The following is a 23,067-nucleotide window of genomic DNA, read 5'->3' on the forward strand; positions in this document are numbered from 1 at the left end:
ATGCAATGAGAAGGGAATGCTGCTCCTAGTATAAATACAATACAAATGTTGTGTCATCTAATTGTAATATGCTGCTTTCTTCACTTTTAACTCTCTGAAATGCTCACTAGCACAAGTGGACTAAAATTTGAGCAAAGTGACAATGTCAAAATGCTGGAATTTGCACCCGTTTTTTTTTAAAGTAATATTTCAGTTTGTGATATTTGATGCATATCCCCCTAAATACTTTATTGTATTATCTAGAACTCCATCTTAATTTCGGAATATAATTTCTCCATGGAAATCTTTATTTTGCTTTCCAGCGAAGATTTCCATTTCCAATATGTTTATTTATTTAATGTATGAACCAAAACAAACACATCTTTTATTTTAAAAGAATGATCAGTTTTACAAACAAGCCATCCCTTTCTGTTCTGATTCTGTTACGACTCTGATAACAGTAGTATCCAGTACTGTAGCTTTACTCCTTGTTCAAAAGAGTTGTTGCATTAAACATACTGTATTTGCACTACTATATTAATTGCAGATCCACAATTAGTGTTGCAGGCTCCTGCAGCACTGAAGGTGTCAATCAGTAATGCACAACAGCAGTGGAAGGGATCAATGCGGTTTTCAACAGAAATACTTATACAGTGTGTAATTATTTGTGTGAGTCAAATTATAATAATTTCTATGAACAGGTTACTAAAATGTGTGTTTATTCATATTTCTCTTAGGAAGAGATGTGTCTACGAGTTGAAGGGGAATCAGATCAATCATGTATGTGGGCTTCAGCTACCAATGTGAGGGACAAATACATCTATGTGACTCAGCCCAAGCAGAATAGAGTTCTGATCATTGATATCCAGATGCAAAAAGTCAAACAGGTAATTTCTAAATAAATGTATGGAGGGTATCTTTAGATATGCAGGCATTTTATTTCACAAAGCACAATGATAGATGCATGTAGAGGATGAAGAGAGAGACCTTAATTTTTGCTTTAAAAAGGATACGTGGGCAGGATATTGGGGTGAGGCTTTCAATAAATACAGTACAATAACAAATAATAATTGTTTTCACTTTGTCATTACAATACCAATGCAGAAGCAGTGACTTTAGAAAGCAGCATGGATCCCTTTTAAACATGAGTCTGGGAAAAGCTATAAAGTTGATATAGCACCTGCTACCACACCCTAACTTCGATTGGGAAGGCACCACAAGTAGACTCATATTTCTCAATGAAAAAAATCACCATTTCATTTTCAACATAATGCAATTTATTATTACTCTGTTATCAATTTTTTCCCCCTAATTCTCTTGTGTTAAATAAACTGGGGGTTATGCACTAAGCAGTGATAAGTGGGTTTTCTGGGTGCTATGCACAAAGCAGTGATTAGTGCTTTTAAGTGAGATAACTGCCTTTATAGCGTGATACTGCCTGCTGTGAGATTCACAAAGCAGTGATAACAGTGCAGTATCGTGCTATAATGGCTACTTAAAAGCACTTATCACTGCTTTGTGAATCTCACAGAAGGCAGTATCACGCTATAATGGCTTTTTATCTCACTTAAAAGCACTTATCACTGCTTAGTGCATAACCCCCTCTGTCTTTTCAACTTGAATAGTAGCTGTGACGGGAGCTTTGCGACAGGCTATTAACAATACACAAAAAAATATATATATTTAACTGGGTTGAACTGGTACGAGACTTAGATATGATAAAATATAATTTATTTCTTGATAAAGATGAACACACAAGATATACAAATAACAGGCAAAATATGGACACTTACTTAAAATGGAAATGATGAAACAGTCCCATCTGGACTGGCAGTTCATACAGCAATCTTCATAATCATCAAAACACGAAAGACATGAAAGACAATAGCCATAGGCTGAGCCTGGTTCTTATACCATTATTTCCCATTGAACACAACCTAAACCCAGCCCCTCTCATAAATCAGTGGTGAGGTTGACAGTTTTCCTCAGAGTAAAACTCCTCCTACCCCACGACGTTTAAAAACTGCTTTTCTTATCTAAATAACTTCATAACTTCAGTTCAGTGATACCTACCGGCACGCGAGACATATTAATACATTCCGGAACGCATGACGCTCCCAACGAGACTAAATATTAGCGTAATATTAAAATGAAGAGAGATATTAATATCTGTCTATTCGAACCGGCTAAACCTCAGGTGTCTGTATTCGTTAGTTGGGGCTTGGTCCCACGAATACACATATGTAACTCTTAGCATGTTCAGCCGAGGACATATCATAATATTCTTATATTTAATAAGGTCACTCATTCTGTAGCCCCACTCCTAAATCAGAGGCGTTTGGCCAGTCTACCACATGGCAGGATACTATGGTTTGTAAGTGTGAGTTATAACGCTCACAATCCACTCCAGCTTCCTGCAAACAGGTAGCCTTTGATCAGGGGCTGCTTCCTACCCATTTGGTCGCTCTCCTGACCATTTGCATTTAGTAGGCAGGCATCTTTGAGGGGAATTTAAACAAAGGGCTAGAATCACTGTTTTAACATTAACCCTTTCCCTCCCGCAGCAACCCTAGTGTATGTGTGGGTGCAAACACTAGGATAACACAATACAGTTACACAGGGGAATAAGCATATGGATATTGAAGCGAGGTAAAAACACATAACTGGACCTCAGTCCAGTTAACCCCTTGCTTCCCAGGTGAGGGTAGAGGGTGGCCAATTGAGGTGTAACCCCTTTAATCCCGGGCCAAATCCTCCCCATCGTCACAGTAGCTCATTCATTTTATAACTAGAGATGTAACTTCAATATATGTTGGTCATTGTTATAGCATCTGATGAATTGGAGAACATGACAGTCTCCCTTTTTCAAAATGTATCTAATGTAATTACCACTGTACTTATCCCAATCAGTCATTTCAACTATATACAGTATTGTATTGGCAATTAATTTGAAGTGATCCAGGACAAAAAATTGAAAGATTATGGCAAGAATACACCAGCACAGAGTTGCATGTGTCTAATATTTACTAGGTCACTGGCCAACCTTGAATTTTATGTTCTATGTTAAACATATTAGGTTCATTTACTAAATTATTAACCCCTAGTGGAGATTACATATGTATCAAGAGAAATATGCATTGAACTATTGCACCATTTAGCGCACAGTAGTTGTGTCCAATATAAGAAACGTGTTAATAAAGTCTTTTATACCCAATACACATTATTTATGCTAATTTAAGCCTGGTGAATTTTCTGATGCAAAAGGAGATACATTGTACAGGAAAATGTGCACAGAGATACAAAATGTAATAAAAACAGATGCATTATAAAATGCATTCGGTAACTTCTTCATTCCCCCAAATTGCAATCTTAATGCACACAAAATTTGAGCAAAATACTTTTACATCAAAGAATTGTAAAATAAAAATGCTTCAGATTTGTTCAATTATCTTCCTACTTATAGCGAGATTTACTAAACTCTCGTATCAGTGTTTCATTCAGCGTTAATGGCCCTTGAGTGGCAGTTAACTCTAGATCAAGATCTGAAACCTTATTGCAGCGTACTGACTTCCCCCACCCCCTTTAGTCTATTACGTGCAACAAATATCTAATTAAGCTAACTTAAACAATTGTTTTTCAATTATTTAATTAAGTCTTTGTCACGTAAGGCACACTTGTGAGCACATGATTTGTGTATGCGACAAGGGTTACCTCGCTTATCTCCCTATAGGGTCCCTAAAATTAGCTATATCTCCCCCACCCCCCAATCCATCACACTACACTTCAATTCGCTGCCACCATCAAGGATAGTTTAAGGCTTCCCTTTAGAGTCCTTGGACCCCTGTTTACTAAGAAAAATATGATTAACACACAAAAACATATTGTCGCAAAATGTTTCCGGAAATGCAGTTATTCTCTTCAAAAAACGGTCGATTCCTTTAGAGCCCACAGACAGAACTATTACATTTTAGATTTAATATACAGAGTTTAATATATCTTAGAACTCTTTACCTGTAACTTCTAGAATATTGTGACCCACCTCATCATGTTTCAGTGAGTTTGCCGCAGGCATAGAGATTATTCTTAACAGGACTACTCCTAATTTTGAGAGACAAATGTATATCTTACATATGTAACGAAGTTAATCTGTGGTTTTTGGTCTTGACTTAAACAGCGGAACCCAAAGGTTAAACATTTATATTTCAGCTTCTGTGATCTGTATTATATGCCAAATATCTCATATTTAGCAAATGTGTAAGCAAAAGGCAAAATTAACTTAGCCCTATACTTGAAAATTGATCATTGAAACTCTGCATTTCTGTGACTCACTTTATAGCTTCCTCTAGCATTCTGATTTATGAGATTGCTGTAATAGTTATCACATGACTATGTAACAAAGAAGAATGAGTCACTCTAGCCACATTAACCTTGGATTCACATCTGTAATATGTCATAGTGATGTTAGTAGTTGCCGTATTGGCTTCATTAAGCTTACATATGCGTAAAAATTAAAAACAAAGCAAAAACTATACAGTGGAAATAAAATAAATATAATATTTTGTGTACATTTTGTTCGGCCTTTCTGATCCATGTCTTACTCCATTAGATATTATGAAATGTAGTTTATAATTAAGTAAGATCTAACTACCTCTGGAAGTGGTATTTCACCATTGTACAATATTGCATTTAAAAAACAAAATGGCCATCGCAGTATAATATAAACCTTGTCCTATATACCATATTAAAAACTATACACTGAACATTACTTAGCTCCAAATTAGAAATAATAGATTTAGCTCTTTTCGATGTGCTTCTAATTTTTGTTTGTGCTTCTTTAAAGTCTATAGATGTTGATCCCTTTCCAGCCAAATTATTTTACGACAAATCACATGACCAAGTCTGGATCCTTAGCTGGGGAGATATAAACAAATCACATCCAACATTGCAGGTAAGCAGGATTTTGGTAAACATTTACTGTATCGAATATCTGACAAGCTGTAGATATAACCAAAGTAAATTGGCAAGTTGGTTGGACTAAATAACGTCCTGGTAATTGGTAAATGTATTCTTGGTAATCTTGGTAATATTTAGGATTAAGTATAGTACTGTATCCTCAAAAGTACATCCAGATTAGATATGTGCAAATATCTTGGTTCATGAAGATTTTTCAGAAATATACACTTCCTTCTAGTTCACTTATTTCATTAGTGTTCAGTCAGCAGTCTAAACTGTGTGAAAAGTGTTATTAATCTAGCAGTTTATTTTGTTCTTTTCAAATACTTCCAATATGCAAATACAGTATAATATATAAATGAGCACTGTAGAAAGGCTATTATAATGACTGAGAGACTATAAGTAACAATACAAAACAGTACTTTCACCATATTCAATAAGAATACAAAAATTGTGTACCTAAAAATTATATATGAATGCATTTTAGTGACAAAAGTGTTCCGTTTGTGAGATATATGACTCAATGTGGTTGTCGAGAAAAGGAAGCTGAAATCACCCACTTTCCAAGCAAAACAATCCTTCAATATCAGTATGAAGTACTGAAGTATTGTACTATATGTTGTGTCACTTTGTATGTTGCGCTGAGCCTTTCTGTTTTTGTTAATCATTCATTATCAAAGCATTCTTAGTTTGGGGAGCTTGTCTCAAAAAAGTGTGGCTTATTTAGTTGTCGCTAGAAGTAGAATAGGTTAACTAATGTCAGTGATATATAAGGAAGGAGGGAGATGAATTCCACAGAGATTCTTTCTCTATCTCAAGGTTTGTATTCTGTTGAATATTTACGAGTGTTTGATTTTGCAAAATTTTCTTACACAACAAATGCCCTTGTACACATATTTTGCACATCTCTAATCCATAAAACCGATAACAGTATTATTTTAGCCTGTGCCCCTAATTGACAGTTCTGTGACCAAGATGGTTTAAACCAGTTGCGCAATAGCAATTGTTCCACTGGCAGAATTGCACAAAATGTAATACATTTTTATAATAATAATAATTGTTTGTTCTTGTATAGCGCTGCTAGTATTACGTAGCACTTTACAGAGACAATTTGCAGAGACGATCCCTGCCCCATGGATCTTACAATCTATGTTTTTGGTGCCTGAGGCACAGGGAGATAAAGTGACTTGCCCAAGGTCACAAAGAGCCGACACTGAGAATTGAACCAGGTTCCCCTGCTGCAAACTAAGTGTCTTTACTCACTGAGCCGCTCCTTCTCTTATAAATCAGGGATTTGACTGTCACATTCCCTGTCAGCCAGAAAAAAAGTCGTGGGCAGATAATAAACAAACATGGTTTGAGGATAATATATCATGTGCTGGGTGATTTTGTGAAAAAAGATCTCTACTCCCTTGAATTTGTTAAAATGCTAAAAATAAAATGTGGTTAAATTGAAAATGGATGCAAAGAGCTGTTGAAAATGTAAGACTGAACGATATGTTTGGTGTATCGTGATTGGAAGAGTTCAAAACTGTTGCAATTAGTGGAAAAAAGGGAAACATATTTGGAAATGAAAAGACAACTGCAAAACTGAACCGGAGACACATAGAAGCATTGCTAGAGATGGTAACCATGAAGTAATGAGGGATATTTATCTGCAGATGGATCTATTCACTAAGTTAGTGTTTTTATTTTATAATATTCTTTTCCAGGACTACTTTTTCTTGATTGTGTTCCTTGCTGCAATATTATCCATCACGCTATTGGTGCAGTCTCCTTTCTTCATTACACAAATAAAGATGTTGATTCCTGTATATCTTAATTCAGGAATATAGATGATCTACATAAATATTTTCAATATTTTGAGACTTTAATATAACATACAAAGAGCATTTGTAACTTGGATTAAAGGCAGACAGCACTCTTTTTTTAATACATAGACTAAAAAAAAATATTTATTGACTTATATATATATATTAACTTTGTCAGAACAAAACAAACCTGACCATTTGACCGTTCTTCTCATGAGGAAAGAGGAAAATGACAGAATCTTACTAGGATAACCGTGCTCATTTTTAATGCTTCCTTTCCCAGCCCCCTACAAATCCAGCACAATAACTAGACAACTCATCTTAACATGATGTTGGGAAAGACATATTGTAGGGACCATTATTAATAATTATTGGGGCTCCCTACTTTGAGCGTTTGATTGTGTGTTGAGCAAAATTCTGTATTTTGTCATAGAGCACCTTTCTGGTTTTCAGTGAAGATTTGGCAGAGGATGGATGGGACTGGCATGCAGTGTTCTAGACTAGATGTGTGCAAATATTTTGTAAAGTGCTTTATAACATCTTTGCCGTCATTTTTTGTTTTTCCATAAAATTTTCGTAGAAAGTGATATTGCTTAATAATTAGTGAAATATTGGTAGAATTTCCCCATTTTCTATAGCAATTTCACCAGAATTTTATCAATTCACCCTATTAAGCTAGACTCACCAACTTTCACAAAAAATGCTGTATATAAAGTGCCAATGCACATTAGCTTTTAAAGCTTTTCACATTTTGGCACAACTTGACCATTTCTGTTGAAAAAAGGGCACATTTTATCTGGTTCACAATATTTGGTGAAAATTTCACACATCTCTATTGCAGACTCTCCAGCCCAATATGAGTTAAGTTACACACTAGGGACCATAACACACATCTTCAAGATCCTAAAGCTCATATTCTTCAAACCATCTTCTCTTTGCTTGGGAACATTTCATATACATTTAAATTAATTTCAATGAAGCTGTAATCTTTCTGATCAAGGGAAAGACAACTTCTCAGCATATTGAAAAGGGGCTTAAGCAAAAGCTCCATATCCGCACAGAAAACCCTGTTTTGAGAACTCGCACGACAAGGAATATTTCAGCATTGTTGTTGTCTTTTCTAGTTCATTGTGGCACATGCACACATTATCATTGCTTTGTTTATTTCCATTTTAATGCTGAAAAATTGTGACTTCCACTGTGAAAAGTCTGAAATCATTGACTCTGACATAGCCTGTGGCAACAGCTATCTGCAGTGTTTATAATCTAAGATGGCCCCATAGGGCTACCAGTGTCAAACGTACTATCATGTGACTAGTGAAGTGAGTAAACATGACCTACCAAATGAAAGGACTATCACAAATGGATCATCAGCCTTCAATTTAGTTATAGTGATTATTTTCACCTGACCTACAGAACAGAGAAAATATGTCGTTTGGTCATACTTGCCTTCACAAACAGATGTGCTGGTTTTTTTTTTGCGTACCCATGATGTTTAATGGACTAGGAACAACCGATTTATGTGACCTAATCAACAGAATAATAAAGTAGTTGGAATACAGTAATTAAGCATAAAATGTTCTCCGTTGTAGCCGCATTTATGTTCTATACAGGCACTTACACAATATGTTTTCTATCAATTAAGCAATGCAAAATAGGTGAAAGGAACCACAAGTAATGCTCAGAGTTGAGGTTACAAAATTAAGTTGTTTAAGCAGGAATCTCCATTAACACGTTCCATAAATGTAGCAGAAATAATGTAAATGGAACAAGCAAGGCTTTGTGTAGTAATAGAAGCAATCAAACGCACCAGCTGTAATGTATTAAGGTAAAGTAACATAAAATAGGGCCACTCATCCTTTCTCCACTTAATTGCCATTGTCCAGCTGTGAGTGGTTTCTACTATTAATGATTGCATGGTTGAAGTGTGTGATAAGGAGCTCACAGTAGCCAATGAGCACACCTGGAAATTTGTTGCATGGCTTACAATTTTATATTATCCTGTTCCAGTCTCCTCAAGCTAAATTACAGGTAATACAGTATTTGTATCGTACAGTATATATTTAGGGAATTCTGGATACATTAGTAGTTGGGTTTAGGATTCCGCAAATGTTGTTTTCAACTTTGTGGTAAACTGGAACATAAGCTGAAAATCAAAATAAGATTTATCACACCCCAATTTTGTGCCAAAATTCATATTTAATTGTAGCCCCTCTGGGAGATTATGGCTATGTGACTGCCTTGTGTGGTGCTTGTTACCTTTGTGGTACAGGAGAGATGAGTTTCCTGCGATTGTGTGGAGGTACAGGGCAGACATTCAGGGATCCTTCTGGCTCTGTTCTTCCCGGTGTCAGCGCCTCCAGACGTAGAGGGCTTCAGCATGACTGAAGGGGTCCCCGCTATAACAATCCTTATTCTCATTTACCTCCCTCCATACAGACTGCAGCGGAGCCAGAGGTTCAAATGAGGATGTTCTTTATTTCAGCAGCCACTACTGGTGTTGTTGCAGTGTATGCTTCAATTGGATAGGGTGGAACACTGGCATCTGGATGGTATGGGCCAGCGGGTAATGATGAGGCCTGGCTGAATTAGATTAGTGCCTCAGCCCATGAGGTTTTGAGCATGTCTCACTCCCGACCGGGAGAAGACACTGCAAGCTCCTACCCCATGCAGGGGCAGGCTGGAACCGACTCCAAAAACGTACTAACTCAAGGTCTTACCCCCTAAGGGGCTGAACTTAGCTATAATTTAGGCACTTCCTTCCTGCAGCTCAAAGATGGAGGGCACAGTATCTGTACCACCATTGGCTATCACAGATTCCTGTGTCAACTCCACTCCTGTCACTCAGGAATTCAGCATGAGGAGGGGAAAAACCCAATAGGATAGCCTGTCACTGTCTACATCTTATTAGAACTTACATGACAGGGGTACAGTAGGTAGAGAGCTAGCTGGACCAGCCACCGCTATATAATATTTTGTTTTGATTAAACAAACTGAATGCTTCGGTTTCAGATTTAAGCAAACATACTGTATTCTTATACAAATCAGTTAAACTGGCCACATGTCATCCATTATGTTCTACTAGAAGTCTGAAACATATGGAGAAGTACAATTATTTTTATTGCAATATAGCGCATTGCACTACTAAATAAATTACTAGTAGTAAAACACAACTTTTGAAACCATGTACATACATGCTGTAAACGGATACTTTGTTGAACCTTGGGACCATGAACAAGTCTTTTGGAGTCAAAGCTCAGATGATAAGTGCTGCATGTGGTAGGGGTGAGGAGCTTGTTCAGATAGACGAGTAGCTTGCCCAGAAAGTATTTCAAGACAAGGCAGATGAACTTTGCACCTAGACTCAAGTGATGACCAATCTAGTTCTTTGAGCATTTCACAGTGAGGCATATTGAGTTGTACAGGGTATCAAGTTTGCCAAGGTGAGTTTGGGGTGGTGTGCAATATACTATGTCCCCATAGTATATAATTGGCATCAGCATCTGCTGCGAGATGCGCTTTCTGACCAGCAAACTAAGGCTATGCTTATAGTGCCGGAGACGCGACGGTCGCTGGAAAATCAAATAGAGATGACTTCCAGTGATCGCGACCAATCCGTCGCTCCATCGCGTCGTGCTTGCTATAAGCGCACGCGACGGCTGCAATGCATTTGTTTTGCTGTGACATCACACCGCTGTCGCCGGCCCTATAAGCGCAGCCTAAGGCTACATTTATTTATTTATTTATTTATAAAATATTTTACCAGGAAGTAATACATTGAGAGTTATCTCTCGTTTTCAAGTATGTCATGGGAGACCATGTGATGATCACTGTTTCCCAAATGTTCCCGGACTTGAATATTTGTTAATACTTCTGCATTGTTTGATATTATCAAATCCAGTATCGCACTGGTTGGTTCCTCAGTAATTTGGGTCATGTAATTGTTCTAAAGCACCCCAAAACCTATTTCCTTTCATTGTAAAATCACCCAGTATGCAAACATGACCTAGTTTTGATGCCTTCTCCATTTGCAAAAGTATTTTGGCTTCCTCAATCTCACAGATATTTGGTGGTTTATAGCATATTCCTACAAACATTTTCTTTGTACTTTTACCTCCACTGCTAATTTCTATACACATGGTCTGTATATTTTTATAATTCCCTTAAAACATCTTCCTTTATAATAGGATTTAGATCCAGTTTAACATATAAACATACTCCACCTCCTCTTCTATTTGCTCGATCCTTCTGAAAAAGGGAATAACCCTCTAAATGATCTGCCCAGTCATGAGATCCCACCCCTTGTAGCTATTAATTCAAGTTCTCCATTTTATCTGTCAGGATTCTTGCATTTAAGGTTTATACCAGTCTATTATCTTCTCTTCTCCTGCCTTTCTGCGCCAATTGTATTTAGTCTTTAGAAGCTTTATAGTATTATCTATATTTAATACGGGTGCCTCCCTGCCTGCCAAACTCCCACACCCCCATACTACATCCATTACCCCTAGCTATTTCCTAATTCCTATCTATTCTGTTTAGTTTATTTCTTTTCCTTCCCCATCCTTCCTAGTTTAACATCTCTGCCAACATTTTTAACACCCCCCCCCCAGCACAGAACATCCCTCTTCATTGAGGTGCAATCTATCCGTACCATAAAGATTACTCCTCTCAAAAAAGGAGTCCCAGTGCTCTAAAAGCCACAAATCCACCTTCCTATGCCACTTTCTTAGCCATTCATTTACCTTCCTAATCTCCACCTGTCTCCCTGGAGTAGTGCATGGTACTGGTATTATTTAGAAAGTACTGCCTTCGAGTTCCTTGCCTTAAGCTTGCAGCCTAGAACCCAAATAATTTTTTAGGGCCCTCCATATTTCTCTAACATGGTCATTCGTGCCAACGTGTACCAAGTCCGGCGTGTCAGTCTTTTCCCCTCCAAACAATCTGTCTACCTGAGCCACAATATATCGAACTATAGCCCCCGGGAGACAACAAACTCTTCAGTTCATGTGGTCACGGCAACACATTGCCCTCCCTAGTCTCTTAGTAATGGAATCCCCTACCACCACAATCTTTTTTCTTCTCTGAATATCCTGAATCCCTTCTGTTCTTGAGGAACTATTCCCCTGGCTGCTAGAAGAATTAGTCTCCCTCAGCCTTTCCATTCCTGCTCACACTCCAATATCTTCAAATCTATCAGAATGGGTCAGCTCAGAACTGGTCAGTCTCTTCACTTTCTAACTGTTACCCAGCTACCTATCTGTTCTCATGCATAGCTCAAACCTCTGCACCACTAGTCCCAGCCAGGGCCTGCTCAGTGAGCACTGAAGTCCTTATAAGATTGTCAATGTCCCTCAATATTGAAAGTTGCCTCTTCAAATCAGCAATCTGAGATTCCAAAGAGACCACCTCCTCACACTTCCCACAGTAGTATGTTCCCTGGAACACATACATGTGCATTAAGTGGCAGTCTCAATCCTTCTCATTGCTGCACTATGGAGTTATAAGTGCTAACATTTTAGTGTAGTTCTATAAACTATATCTTGTTTCAACTCCTGGTTCTAACTACACACTTAAAACAAACAGCACTTGAGCCCAAACAGTAATTCAATCACATACGGTAGATAGGCAAGTACATGCAACAATTGATGTTTTGCATACTGTATGTCATAGTTACATAGTTACATAGTAGATGAGGTTGAAAAAAGACATATGTCCATCAAGTTCAACCTATGCTAAATTTAGACAAAAGACACTTTATCCCATATCTATACTTACTTATTGATACAGAGGAAGGCAAACAAAAAAACCCAGTGTCTTATCATACAATGATATCTCATAAGGGGAAAAATAAATTCCTTCCTGACTCCAAGAATTGGCAATCAGATTAATCCCTGGATCAACATCCTTCCCATGTATACTTATTTGGTATATCCCTATATACCTTTCCCATCTAAAAAGATGTCCAACCTTTTTTTGAACAAATCTATTGTATCTGCCATCACAGTCTCCATGAGTAATGAATTCCACATTTTAACTGTCCTTACTGTAAAGAACCCTTTCCTTTGTTGCTGGTGAAATTTCCTTTCCTCCAACCTTAAGGGATAGCCACGGGTCCTTTGTACTGCCCGTGGGATGAATAGTTCTTTTGAAAGTTCCTTGTTTTGTCCCCGAATATATTTGTATATAGTTTTCATATCCCCTCTTAGACGCCTCTTTTCTAATGTAAATAAATCTAGTTTAGCTAGCCTCTCCTCATAAGTTAGATTGTCAATCCCCTTTATTAATTTGGTGGCTCTTCTCTGCACTCTCTCTAGTTCCATAATGTCTTTTCTTAGGATTGGTGCCCAAAATTGTACTCCGTATTCAAGGTGTGGTCGTACTAATGCTTTGTAAAGGGGCATAATTATGTTTACTTCCCTTCCATCCATTGCCCGTTTGGTGCAAGATAAGAGCTTGTTTGCCTTTGCAGCTACTGCATGACTTTGGGCACTATTGCTAAGCCTGCTGTCTACAAGCACTCCTAAATCCTTCTCCATCAAGGATTCCACCAATATATCTCCATTTAATTTATGTCGCCTTTTTATTCTTGCATCCCAAATGCATAACCTTACATTTAACTGTATTAAACCTCATCTGCCATTTACCGACCCACGTTTCCAGTCTCTCCAAGTCCTTATGAAGAGAAATTACATCCTGCTCTGATTCTATTACCTTACACAATTTAGTATCATCAGCAAATATGGAGACTTTGCTCTCGATCCCAAACTCAAGGTCATTAATAAACAAGTTAAAAGCAGGGGTCCCAGTACCGATCCCTGAGGTACTCCACTCACGACTTTAGCCCAACCTGAAAAAGTTCCATTTATGACAACCCTCTGTTGTCTGTCCTTTAACCAGTTTTCAAATCAGGTGCATATATTATTACTGAGACCAATTTTCTTTATTTTGTACACCAACCTCTTGTGTGAAACCATATCAAAAGCCTTTGCAAAATCTAAGTAGACCACATCAACTGCATTACCCTGGTCCAAATTCCTACTTACCTCCTCAAAGAAACAAATAAGGTTAGTTTGGCATGATCTATCCTTCATAAATCCATGCTGACTATTACTAATAATTTTGTTTTCCATTATGTATTCCTGAATATTATCCCGTATTAAACCTTCAAGTAGTTTCCCCACTATTTAAGTCAGGCTTACAGGTCTGTAATTCCCTGGTTGTGATCTAGCTCCCTTTTTAAATATAGGCACCATATCTGCTTTACGCCAATCTTGTAGTACTGAGCCTGCAGAAATGGAGTCCATGAATATTAAATATAATGGTTTGGCTTTTACTGAGCTTAACTCCTTGAGAACTCTTGGATGTATGCCATCTGGTCCAGGTGCCTTATTTACTTTAATTTTTTCAAGTTGCTTATGAAATTCTTCCTCAGTTAACCAATTGTTCATTGATTTAATTAATGTTAATTGTTCATGTCAGATAAAAAAACATTGCTATTGTTAAAAAAATAAAAATATCTAAATATTCTTTTCTGTTCTAAAAAAGTTTAACTAATTAAATTGAAAAGAAATTCATATTGAAAGTCAAACTTCCATATTCTAACAATAGCTCTATGTTTATGTAACACATATGTCCCCACCCTCTGTGAGGTGATGTGGCTACAGTGTGTGTGGTGCAATACCTGCAGCTCACAGGAGGTCTGAGCCTCTGCTGCAGGGAGCCTGGGGTGTATCCTGGTATGGTGGTCTTCAGCGCCTCCACCTGTAATGAATTCTACAGTGTGGAATTACCCATTACAGGACCTATATACATATATGTGCTCGCGCAATAAACACCCTGATGAGTAAACAGAAAATAACCAATTTTACAGACTATAATATGGCTACTGGTTACAGCTACCCACCAGGCCCCACATGGCCATAACCACCCGTCACGTGTCCCACAGTCTTGTCCACAGTCCCCACAGTACCTGATGGGGCCCTCGGGCACCTAGCTACCCTGGTATCCACAAGGATATAGCCCTCACCCTTATATGTGATCAGCGCTGCTACTATAATGTGTGTGTGTTTGCACTTATGTGAAAGGTACCTGCTGGGTTCTCCAGCAGCCGGGCGCGCCGGCTGACAACCGACAGGATCTGCTGATCCAGCGATGAAGTCCGCCTCCGCGATGAGTCTGACTCCGCGTGGGGTGGTATCCAGCTGGAGTGTCCCACACAAAGATAGTCTCTATGATGCAGTGATGGTCTGGTCCTAGACCGCAGGCCGCCAGTGCTGCGCAGTGTCGCAGCTGTGTCCCTGATACTGATAAGCTAATGGGGCAGTGTCCCTGTCTAAGGGCCTGTCCCTTTAGCAGCCACAAGCTTACAGGGGAGTCGGGGCCTAGATGGTTCCTATCAAGGGGTCTCTGGCCCAGTACAGGGGCCACAAACACCCTGCACCTTCACCTCTCTGTGTCCCAGCTCTGACTGCCTCTCAGTTTCAGGGTGCCAAATATATCTATTCCCTGCAGCAGGGAATCCTAGAACCCTATTGGTTCTCGCACAACATGTGGTCCTTGACCCTATGTATTATGGGGCTTGTTGTTACCTACTTTCACTTTTGCGCCTGTACTGCGCATGCGTGGCATCTCGCGCATGCGCAACGTAACCCAAGATGGAAGTGCCCTGCACAGGGAGCCACTGGAGTTCTCGGCAAACCCGTCGCCACTCTGATGCTGCCGGCACCTGCTGCACACTCTGTACGTTCTCCCGCTGTAGCGGATGTAAGCGGGAGAACCGGGGACCGGGGGGGACACTGCTATATTTCTATTCACGCCTAAATCTGCACGTTATTTACAGTAATTCTGCCTCCACTTTTGAGAGTAAGTGCTCTCTTCCCCACCTCCATCAGCTCAAGAACTTTCTGTTCTCTGCCAACACTGGTGGCCACGTAGTACAATTCTCTATATACCAAAGCAGATATGTCAGAAATAAAATATTTCATAAAACTACCCTGAATAAAAAGAACCTTTACAGCCCTGGTGGCACCATAAACGAGGGGTGTGGTTGCTGTTTACTAGTATACTGGTTATACATTTGTGCAAGTCTGCAGAACATTGCCAGGAGCCAGCAACAAGAACATCAGGTGGTCTAAAAGGAGAAGAAAGTGCGTGTGCCGGTTTAATAGTAATAATATTAAGCCTGCGTACATATTTCATAAACGGCAAAGATATAAATAGAAACATATAACTCAAAGGGAACATCATGTGAGTATTATCACTAAACCACGCCTCGTGTATACTTAAAAAAGAAATCTGTAAATCTTTGAAGGCTCTGTACACTATAACCAACAATGAATCTACATTTCTCCAGGACCAATAGGGCTACTAAACCTTGAAATACATTGACTATGTAGCCCTATTTCCCCCCTAGTGTAAAGAGTCTACTGGTGCTGGAATTACCTGTTGGCTCATGGAGATCCCAAGCCTCCGCCACGTGGAGCCCGGGGTGATATAACGACACAATAACGGTGCAGCACCTCCACATGAGAGGGATACCAGCGTAGTGGGAGGAGCCCCTCACAGGAACCTCAATACTTATACACCCACACAGTATATATATAAAAGCTTTACTTAAGAACATGCATGTTAACGATAATGCGCATAACAGCACTACTGGTTACAGCTACCCCTTCATCTCGCACGGCCTTATCCTGTGTAACCCACACCGTGTCCACCGTACATGAGGGGCCATCGGGCACCCAACCACCCTGGTGTCCACAAGGATAACAGCTCCACCCTATGGTGTGTGTATTCTGTTGGTGCACTTTAGATATAGGTACCTTTCGGGTGCTCAAGCACCCGGGCGCGCTGAGCAGACAACAGGGAGGATCCGCCGATCCAGTGATGTCCTCCGTGACGAGTCCACCTCTGCTTGGGGTGGTATCCCACAGGAGTATCCCACACGAAGAAAGTCTCTACTCCTTGCAGGGTGATCTGGTCCCAGACCACAGTAGTCAGAGCCACGCAACTTGCAGCTGTGTCCCTGACTTATCAAATAGCTAATGGGGCAGGGTTCCTACCTAAGGGTCTGTCCCTGTAGCAGCCACAATCTTAATGCATGAGTCTGGGCCTAGGGGGAATCTGGTCTAATGCAGAGTGTCACAGACCCCTGCACATACCTCCTACCCTGTCCTTGTCCCAGCACCAACTGACTTGGCTGCAGCACACGAGAAGTATGTATTCCCTGCTGCAGGGAATTCTAGAGCCCAATTGGCTGTCTGGCTCCATGTGATCTCCCCTAGGCATTGTAGGGGCTATAGTTCCTTGCTAACAGCCTCTTGCCATTGCCTACTGCTTCGCGCGCTATCTCTGCGCATGCGCAATCCTTATTTGTGGGCCGCCACACCATGGACCTATCTGCGCATGTGCAACTCGCTGTGCATATGCGCTCAGAATCAATATGCCTGAGTCGCCGGCGACCTCCACGCTTCCTGAATGGGCCAGACGCACACCCTTCCAATGCCGATCGGAGGGAAGGGGGAGGCAAACTGGAGCCCGCTGGGCTATAACAAGGAAGAACTTTTGTTAACATTGTGGTCAGCCTAATTATCTTTTGTCCAAAAAATATGCATTATTATTATTATAATATTATTAAGAGAAAGGATATGTATATTACTTTATAGGCATGTTTTGTATATTACATTATAGGAATGTTTTGCCTCTTTTTGAGGGTAGGTGTACAAAAGAACTATAGTTTTTTGTTGAAATTATTTGCATGTAATCATGCTGGTTCCAGAAAACTCAGTAATTGGCTTTACTATCAAGTAATATAAACCTATAGGAAAATCATATCCAAGTGTTGCATGGAAACACTATTCTTTTCTGTATTTGCAGTTTCAGCTCAGAGAAAATACTTTTCCACTACAGGTCTATCTCTCAACACTATAAGGGAGCTATTAAAGGAATGAAAATACTCTAATAATACATATAGTTTGGTTTTAGGAATATTTTTTCACATGAGAGACATCAGTTATTGCCTTTTGTAAAATGCTTTCTGATTCTGACTGGGAAGCATGACATTTCAGATGAAATAAAAGACTCATGCTGGCTTGTAGAAATGGATGAATGTATATTCGTTATCCAACTAAATTCTTCTAATTTCAGCAGATCTGTAAATATGCCACAAGTATGTATTCCTAATTCGCTGCAAAGAAAAAAAATCCCCCCTACTGTACCAATGCTGTAGAGAAATACTGATCACTAAACATAGCAGATTAACATCTTCTGTGGTTCAGTCTGGAAAGCCCTTGTAGCCACCTGTATGTAAGTAATCTTTTACAAACATTTTGGGCTACATTTACTAAGCGTTTCTTAGCCAAAGGACACATTACAACACCCTGGGGTGCCTTAGCATCACTTGGTAAATGTGGACCTTAATGTTTGACATAATAAAAGCTTATCCTTGAAGAAAATCCCCACTGTATGAATTACCAGACTCTAATATAAAGATAAAAGCACATATTTACTAAGATACCTTGGTATTCATTTACATTAATGAGATGTAAAGGCCATATTTATTGAGCAGTCCTCTTCTGCCCTATTCTGTTGCTGGAATATACCATATAGCACATGACTTAAGGACTCCCCATTTACCGTTCTGCACCACCTTCTCCCATAAACTGATAATAGACACCAATACAATTATGCACAACACTTTCTGTGGTTTAACTGCCACAGATTTATTTATGTGACAACCATCATAACACAACCATTTAACACCAACCAGGGAGACAAAAAGCAAGCAGAGTGATCTGGGTTGAGAGCGACAGAGATCTGCAGAAGTGCAGAAAGAGAGAGGGATAGAGCATACAATGTGTGTGTGTGTGTGTGTGTGTGTATAAATTTAGACAACAGATATATATATATATATACATATACATAGCTTGGGTACCCCAGGTATGCAATGACCTACTTGCCCCCTTTCTGCTTTTTAGGTGGCAATACTGGGTGAATCCGTGCAGAGGGATGTGCTGTCTGCACGAGTGTAGGGTAGAAAGGGAATATATATCCTTCTACTTTAATTCCTCCGCCATTTACTATATATATATATATATATAGTATATTATATATATATATATATATATATATATATATAGTATAGTATATATATATATGGAACAAACAGAAGGAAAAAAGCTGCGCCTTAAAGGAACATATAAACTATGTATGTCTATGTAGAAATATCTGATGTATAACCTAAATAGTCTAAGCAATGTTGTAAAGGTATACAGACCTATAACCATAAGATAGGCCCATAACAAACATACAACAACAACACATGAAAAAAAGCAAATGAAAGGATAAACCAGTCCTCAAATAGTTCCGATGATGAATATGGGTGCTGGTATGTAGGGTCTCCGGCAGCTCTCAGTGTGGACCTACCACGTCCACAGGACGAACTGCTGGTACGCTGCTCGTTCGCCAACGGAGCCTGGGAATGCCCCCAAAGTCTGCATTTTGACCGGATGACTTACATCAGTCCTGGAAATCTGCTGAGACGCTGCTCCTTCACCAACGGAGCCTGGGACTGCCCCAAGAGCTTGCAGTTAGACCGGATGGTGGTAATTATTATCACATATGCTTGATTTTTTTGTACTTCTTGTAAGTGCGTTTTTTACCCCTCCCTCCCCCCTCCCCTTCATTAAATATACTTTTATACGCTATGGGCGTGCGCTCTCTCCTCTTTTTTCCTTCATATATATATATATATATATATATATATATATATATAGTGCAGAATAAATGAGTTCTTCAGTATTCGGTGATACCTTATTTATTGAACTAACAATTTATGTCATAGGACAAGCTTTCGAGAGTAATCCTCTCTTCTTCAGGTCAGCAATACTGATATACAATTGAATATATGGCTAGAACAGTGTTCTAGCCATAGATTCATTTGTATATCAGTATTGCTTGACCTGAAGAAGAGAGGATAACTCTCGAAAGCTTGTCCTACAGTATGACATAAATTGTTAGTCCAATAAAAAAGGTATCACCGAATACTGAAGAACTAATTTATTCTGCACTATCGCAACTGGACTAACACGGCTATTTTCTGCTTTATATATATATAAATACAACTGAATATACATATATATATACATATATATATATATATATATACACTGGCGACACGTTTTATTGTTTGTTGGCTAGTTCTGCAAGCCGGGAGATGTCCCGGCTTGCTAGCCAAATCCCCTCGGCGTGCCGCGCGTCACCGATGCGCGGTCACGCTTCATCGGGTGCCTGCGCCCCATACACGTGTGCCCAGGGCTCCCCGATGGAGCCCTGGTGTCCTGCGATGTGGGGGACGGCGGAGGGGGGTTCCGGGGGACCCGGTGGACCCGGAGAGGGGAGGGGGAAGCCTCGATCAGAGGACCGCTCCTCCGAGGCTTCGGCGCGCGCACGGGACACCCCGGCGCGCGCCCGGTTACTGTCACGGCCGAGACCAGGCAAAGGTAAGAATAAACTCGGCTGCGACAGTATATATATATATATATATATATATATATATATACATATATATATATATATATATATATATATATATATATATATATAGTCGATACTGTTCTGGGCTAACAAAATGCTTTTATTTGTGCAAGCTTGATATAACAATTTCCACTTTGGGTGATGTTACGATGGATTGAACCAGAAAAATTACTTTCAAACTTACTTAGCCACAGAACGGTATTGACTATTTGTTTTTGATTATTAAACTCGGCTATTACGATACAGATCTCTGTCTCTCTGTCTCTTTCTGTCTCTCTCTCTCTCTCTCTCTGTCTCTCTCTCTCTGTCTCTCTCTCTCTCTCTCTCTCTCTGTCTCTCTCTCTCTGTCTCTCTCTCTCTGTCTCTCTCTCTGTCTCTCTCTCTCTCTCTCTCTCTCTCTCTCTCTCTCTCTCTCTCTGTATCTCTCTGTCTCTCTCTGTGTGTCTCTCTCTTTCTCTGTATCTCTCTCTCTGTCTCTCTCTCTGTCTGTCTGTCTCTCTCTCTTAAACTCTCTCACTCTCTCACTCTCTGTCTCTCTCTTCGCACATACAAAGCACCAGCTGAACTCTCTACTTTCGGCTAGTGTACAGTACCAGCCAATTAGTGCCAGTTTTTTTTTTAACATTGGTACTGTACAGCAGTTAGTTAAAGTGTTACATATGACATACACATAACACCATCTGCTCTCTGCCAGTAAACTAGCCAATCATTTCCAGTTGTTTTAATAACATTACATTACGACGGTGTTTACAGATAGCACCATCTATTTCCTGCTAGTACAATGTATTTGCCACTAGTCTGTCTTCCCCAGCAATAAAAATAGTTCCTTTGTACAGACTTTTGACAGGCTGTGTTTGAGTGGGCATTCAAAATCAAATTGATTCCTGCAGGTCTATAGTAGCATCCACAGCCTTTTGGGGAAAGTGGGGAAAATCTCCATAATTGGTCATTCTGGACAATTAATAACTCCTTTAGGTGGATTTCTAACAGGCTTTGCTGTGATGAAACTTTGGACATTTGTAAGATTTAGATTGGTAGATTGATTTAGTGAACATGGAAGACATTAATGCTTTAAAAGTTTCAATCCACAAAAGAGACGTACAACATTTTCGCTTGAGGTCATGAACCATGGGAACTTTGCCCCTTTGCAAGCAATTCACAAAACATTAAGTCAATGTGCATTGCAATTTCATTTAATATAGTAATATGCAACATTCTCTAAAATCACGATTTGTTTAATCCTGAGACTATAAATAAATTGCACACACCATGTTTCACCAGCTGTCTGGAAATATTTAGCTGAAAACATACTAATGATACGACATATTTGAGACTTGGCAAAACATTTTGCTAGGAATCGGATTTGGGGTAAAAAAAAGATTCTTGGACATTTCCACAACAGCGTACACTGGGTCAGAAACATAGAAACATCTACATATCAGTACGATATGTATAGAACTCCCTGCTTATAATCTAAAATATTTGGGGGAACAGATCCGTAGAATTCTGAGAACGCCTTTTGGACGGTTTCGCATGTCTAATCCACAATACACCAGAGGTACTTGTAATTTACTATAGTGCTTGTTGTTTTTTCAGAGGAAACAATGTTTTTTGATGATGCATTGCATATAGATCCAACCCGCTTTATTTTCCGTTTATAATGCTTCTTATTTATGTTTCTAAACTGAAAAAAAGATCAATAATTGATCAAATAATTGATCAGTATTTCAATAATTAGCTAGTACTGATGTGGGTATGTGCAGATTTACTTGTAAAAAGAGCATTTAATAATAATCAATAATATAAATAATTAATTAATAGTAGAAATAATAATATTATATGTTTGAATAAAAATAGTATTATGGCTGTTACTTTTCCTCCATTGGTAGTATAGCAACTGTCCCTTAAGGAATCTATTTTGTAAGGGAAATATCTGAGCATAAACAGCTGGGAAGAGATGAAGAGGTTAACTGTGCTGATCATGCTTTTTCACACTGAACCTGTGAAATATCATTGTGCACTTAAGTGAGAGTAATAAACACCAGCCAGAAATAAATATTAAAATACACCTTCCTGAACAGATTATTGCTGGTTGACTGCTGTCACATTGTTCCATTGTGATTATATTGTCTTACTTCATGAACATCATTCTCTTTAACTACTGGCTTTGCCAGCTCTTGAGTGCTCTTTCATTAAAATGTATTGTCTTTCCTCAGATCAATTCAACATCACATTTTTGAGGTCCACAATAATTGTAGGCGGTTGAGAATGTTTTTTTTATTAGTGTTCCCTTATTTAACATGTACCGTATACAAATTAAAAAGAACCAGCATGCTCTCATAAGCAGCTAAAACACCAAATAATGTCAAACAAAAGGCAGTTTAGTTGAAAAAAGAGAATTAATCTAATTAAGTGTAACGGGTATTCCCCCCCCCCCCCCCCACCCAATCACAGATATAGTGTAAGTGCGGAGAACCTACTTTTACCAGGTGTGATGCTTTACCTGTTAGGCTCACAGGAGGGCTGAGCTTCCGCCACGGGGAACTTGGGGCAAGTATATTATGAGTAACCCTGTACTCGGTGCAGCGCCTCCACCTGCGATGGTTCCCAGCAGAGCGGGAATTGTTCCTCGCAGGACACATACAAATACTAAGCACACCGTATGTATAATAACCAATACCTTTAGTCGGGAGCATATGAACCATATAACATTCACAGAATAACAGGTGTCCCTCTCTAGAGGACACAACGATTACGGCGTCTCGCAGGACGCTTCCCCCCACACCGGGCG

General features: G+C 39.3%; 1 protein-coding gene across 1 annotated transcript in view; it reads left to right on the forward strand.

Moving 5' to 3' along the window:
- The window catches only part of FSTL4 (follistatin like 4), a 1,082,354-nt gene that overhangs the window by 1,051,845 nt on the left and 7,442 nt on the right, over window positions 1-23,067 (forward strand). The window contains exons 13-14 of the mRNA XM_075601182.1: window positions 717-866; window positions 4,820-4,927. Of these exons, the coding sequence (XP_075457297.1) occupies window positions 717-866; window positions 4,820-4,927 (258 nt within the window). The remainder of the gene's footprint in view (window positions 1-716; window positions 867-4,819; window positions 4,928-23,067) is intronic.

The sequence above is a fragment of the Ascaphus truei genome, chromosome 5 (assembly GCF_040206685.1).
Source record: "Ascaphus truei isolate aAscTru1 chromosome 5, aAscTru1.hap1, whole genome shotgun sequence".
Classification (NCBI taxonomy): domain Eukaryota; kingdom Metazoa; phylum Chordata; class Amphibia; order Anura; family Ascaphidae; genus Ascaphus; species Ascaphus truei.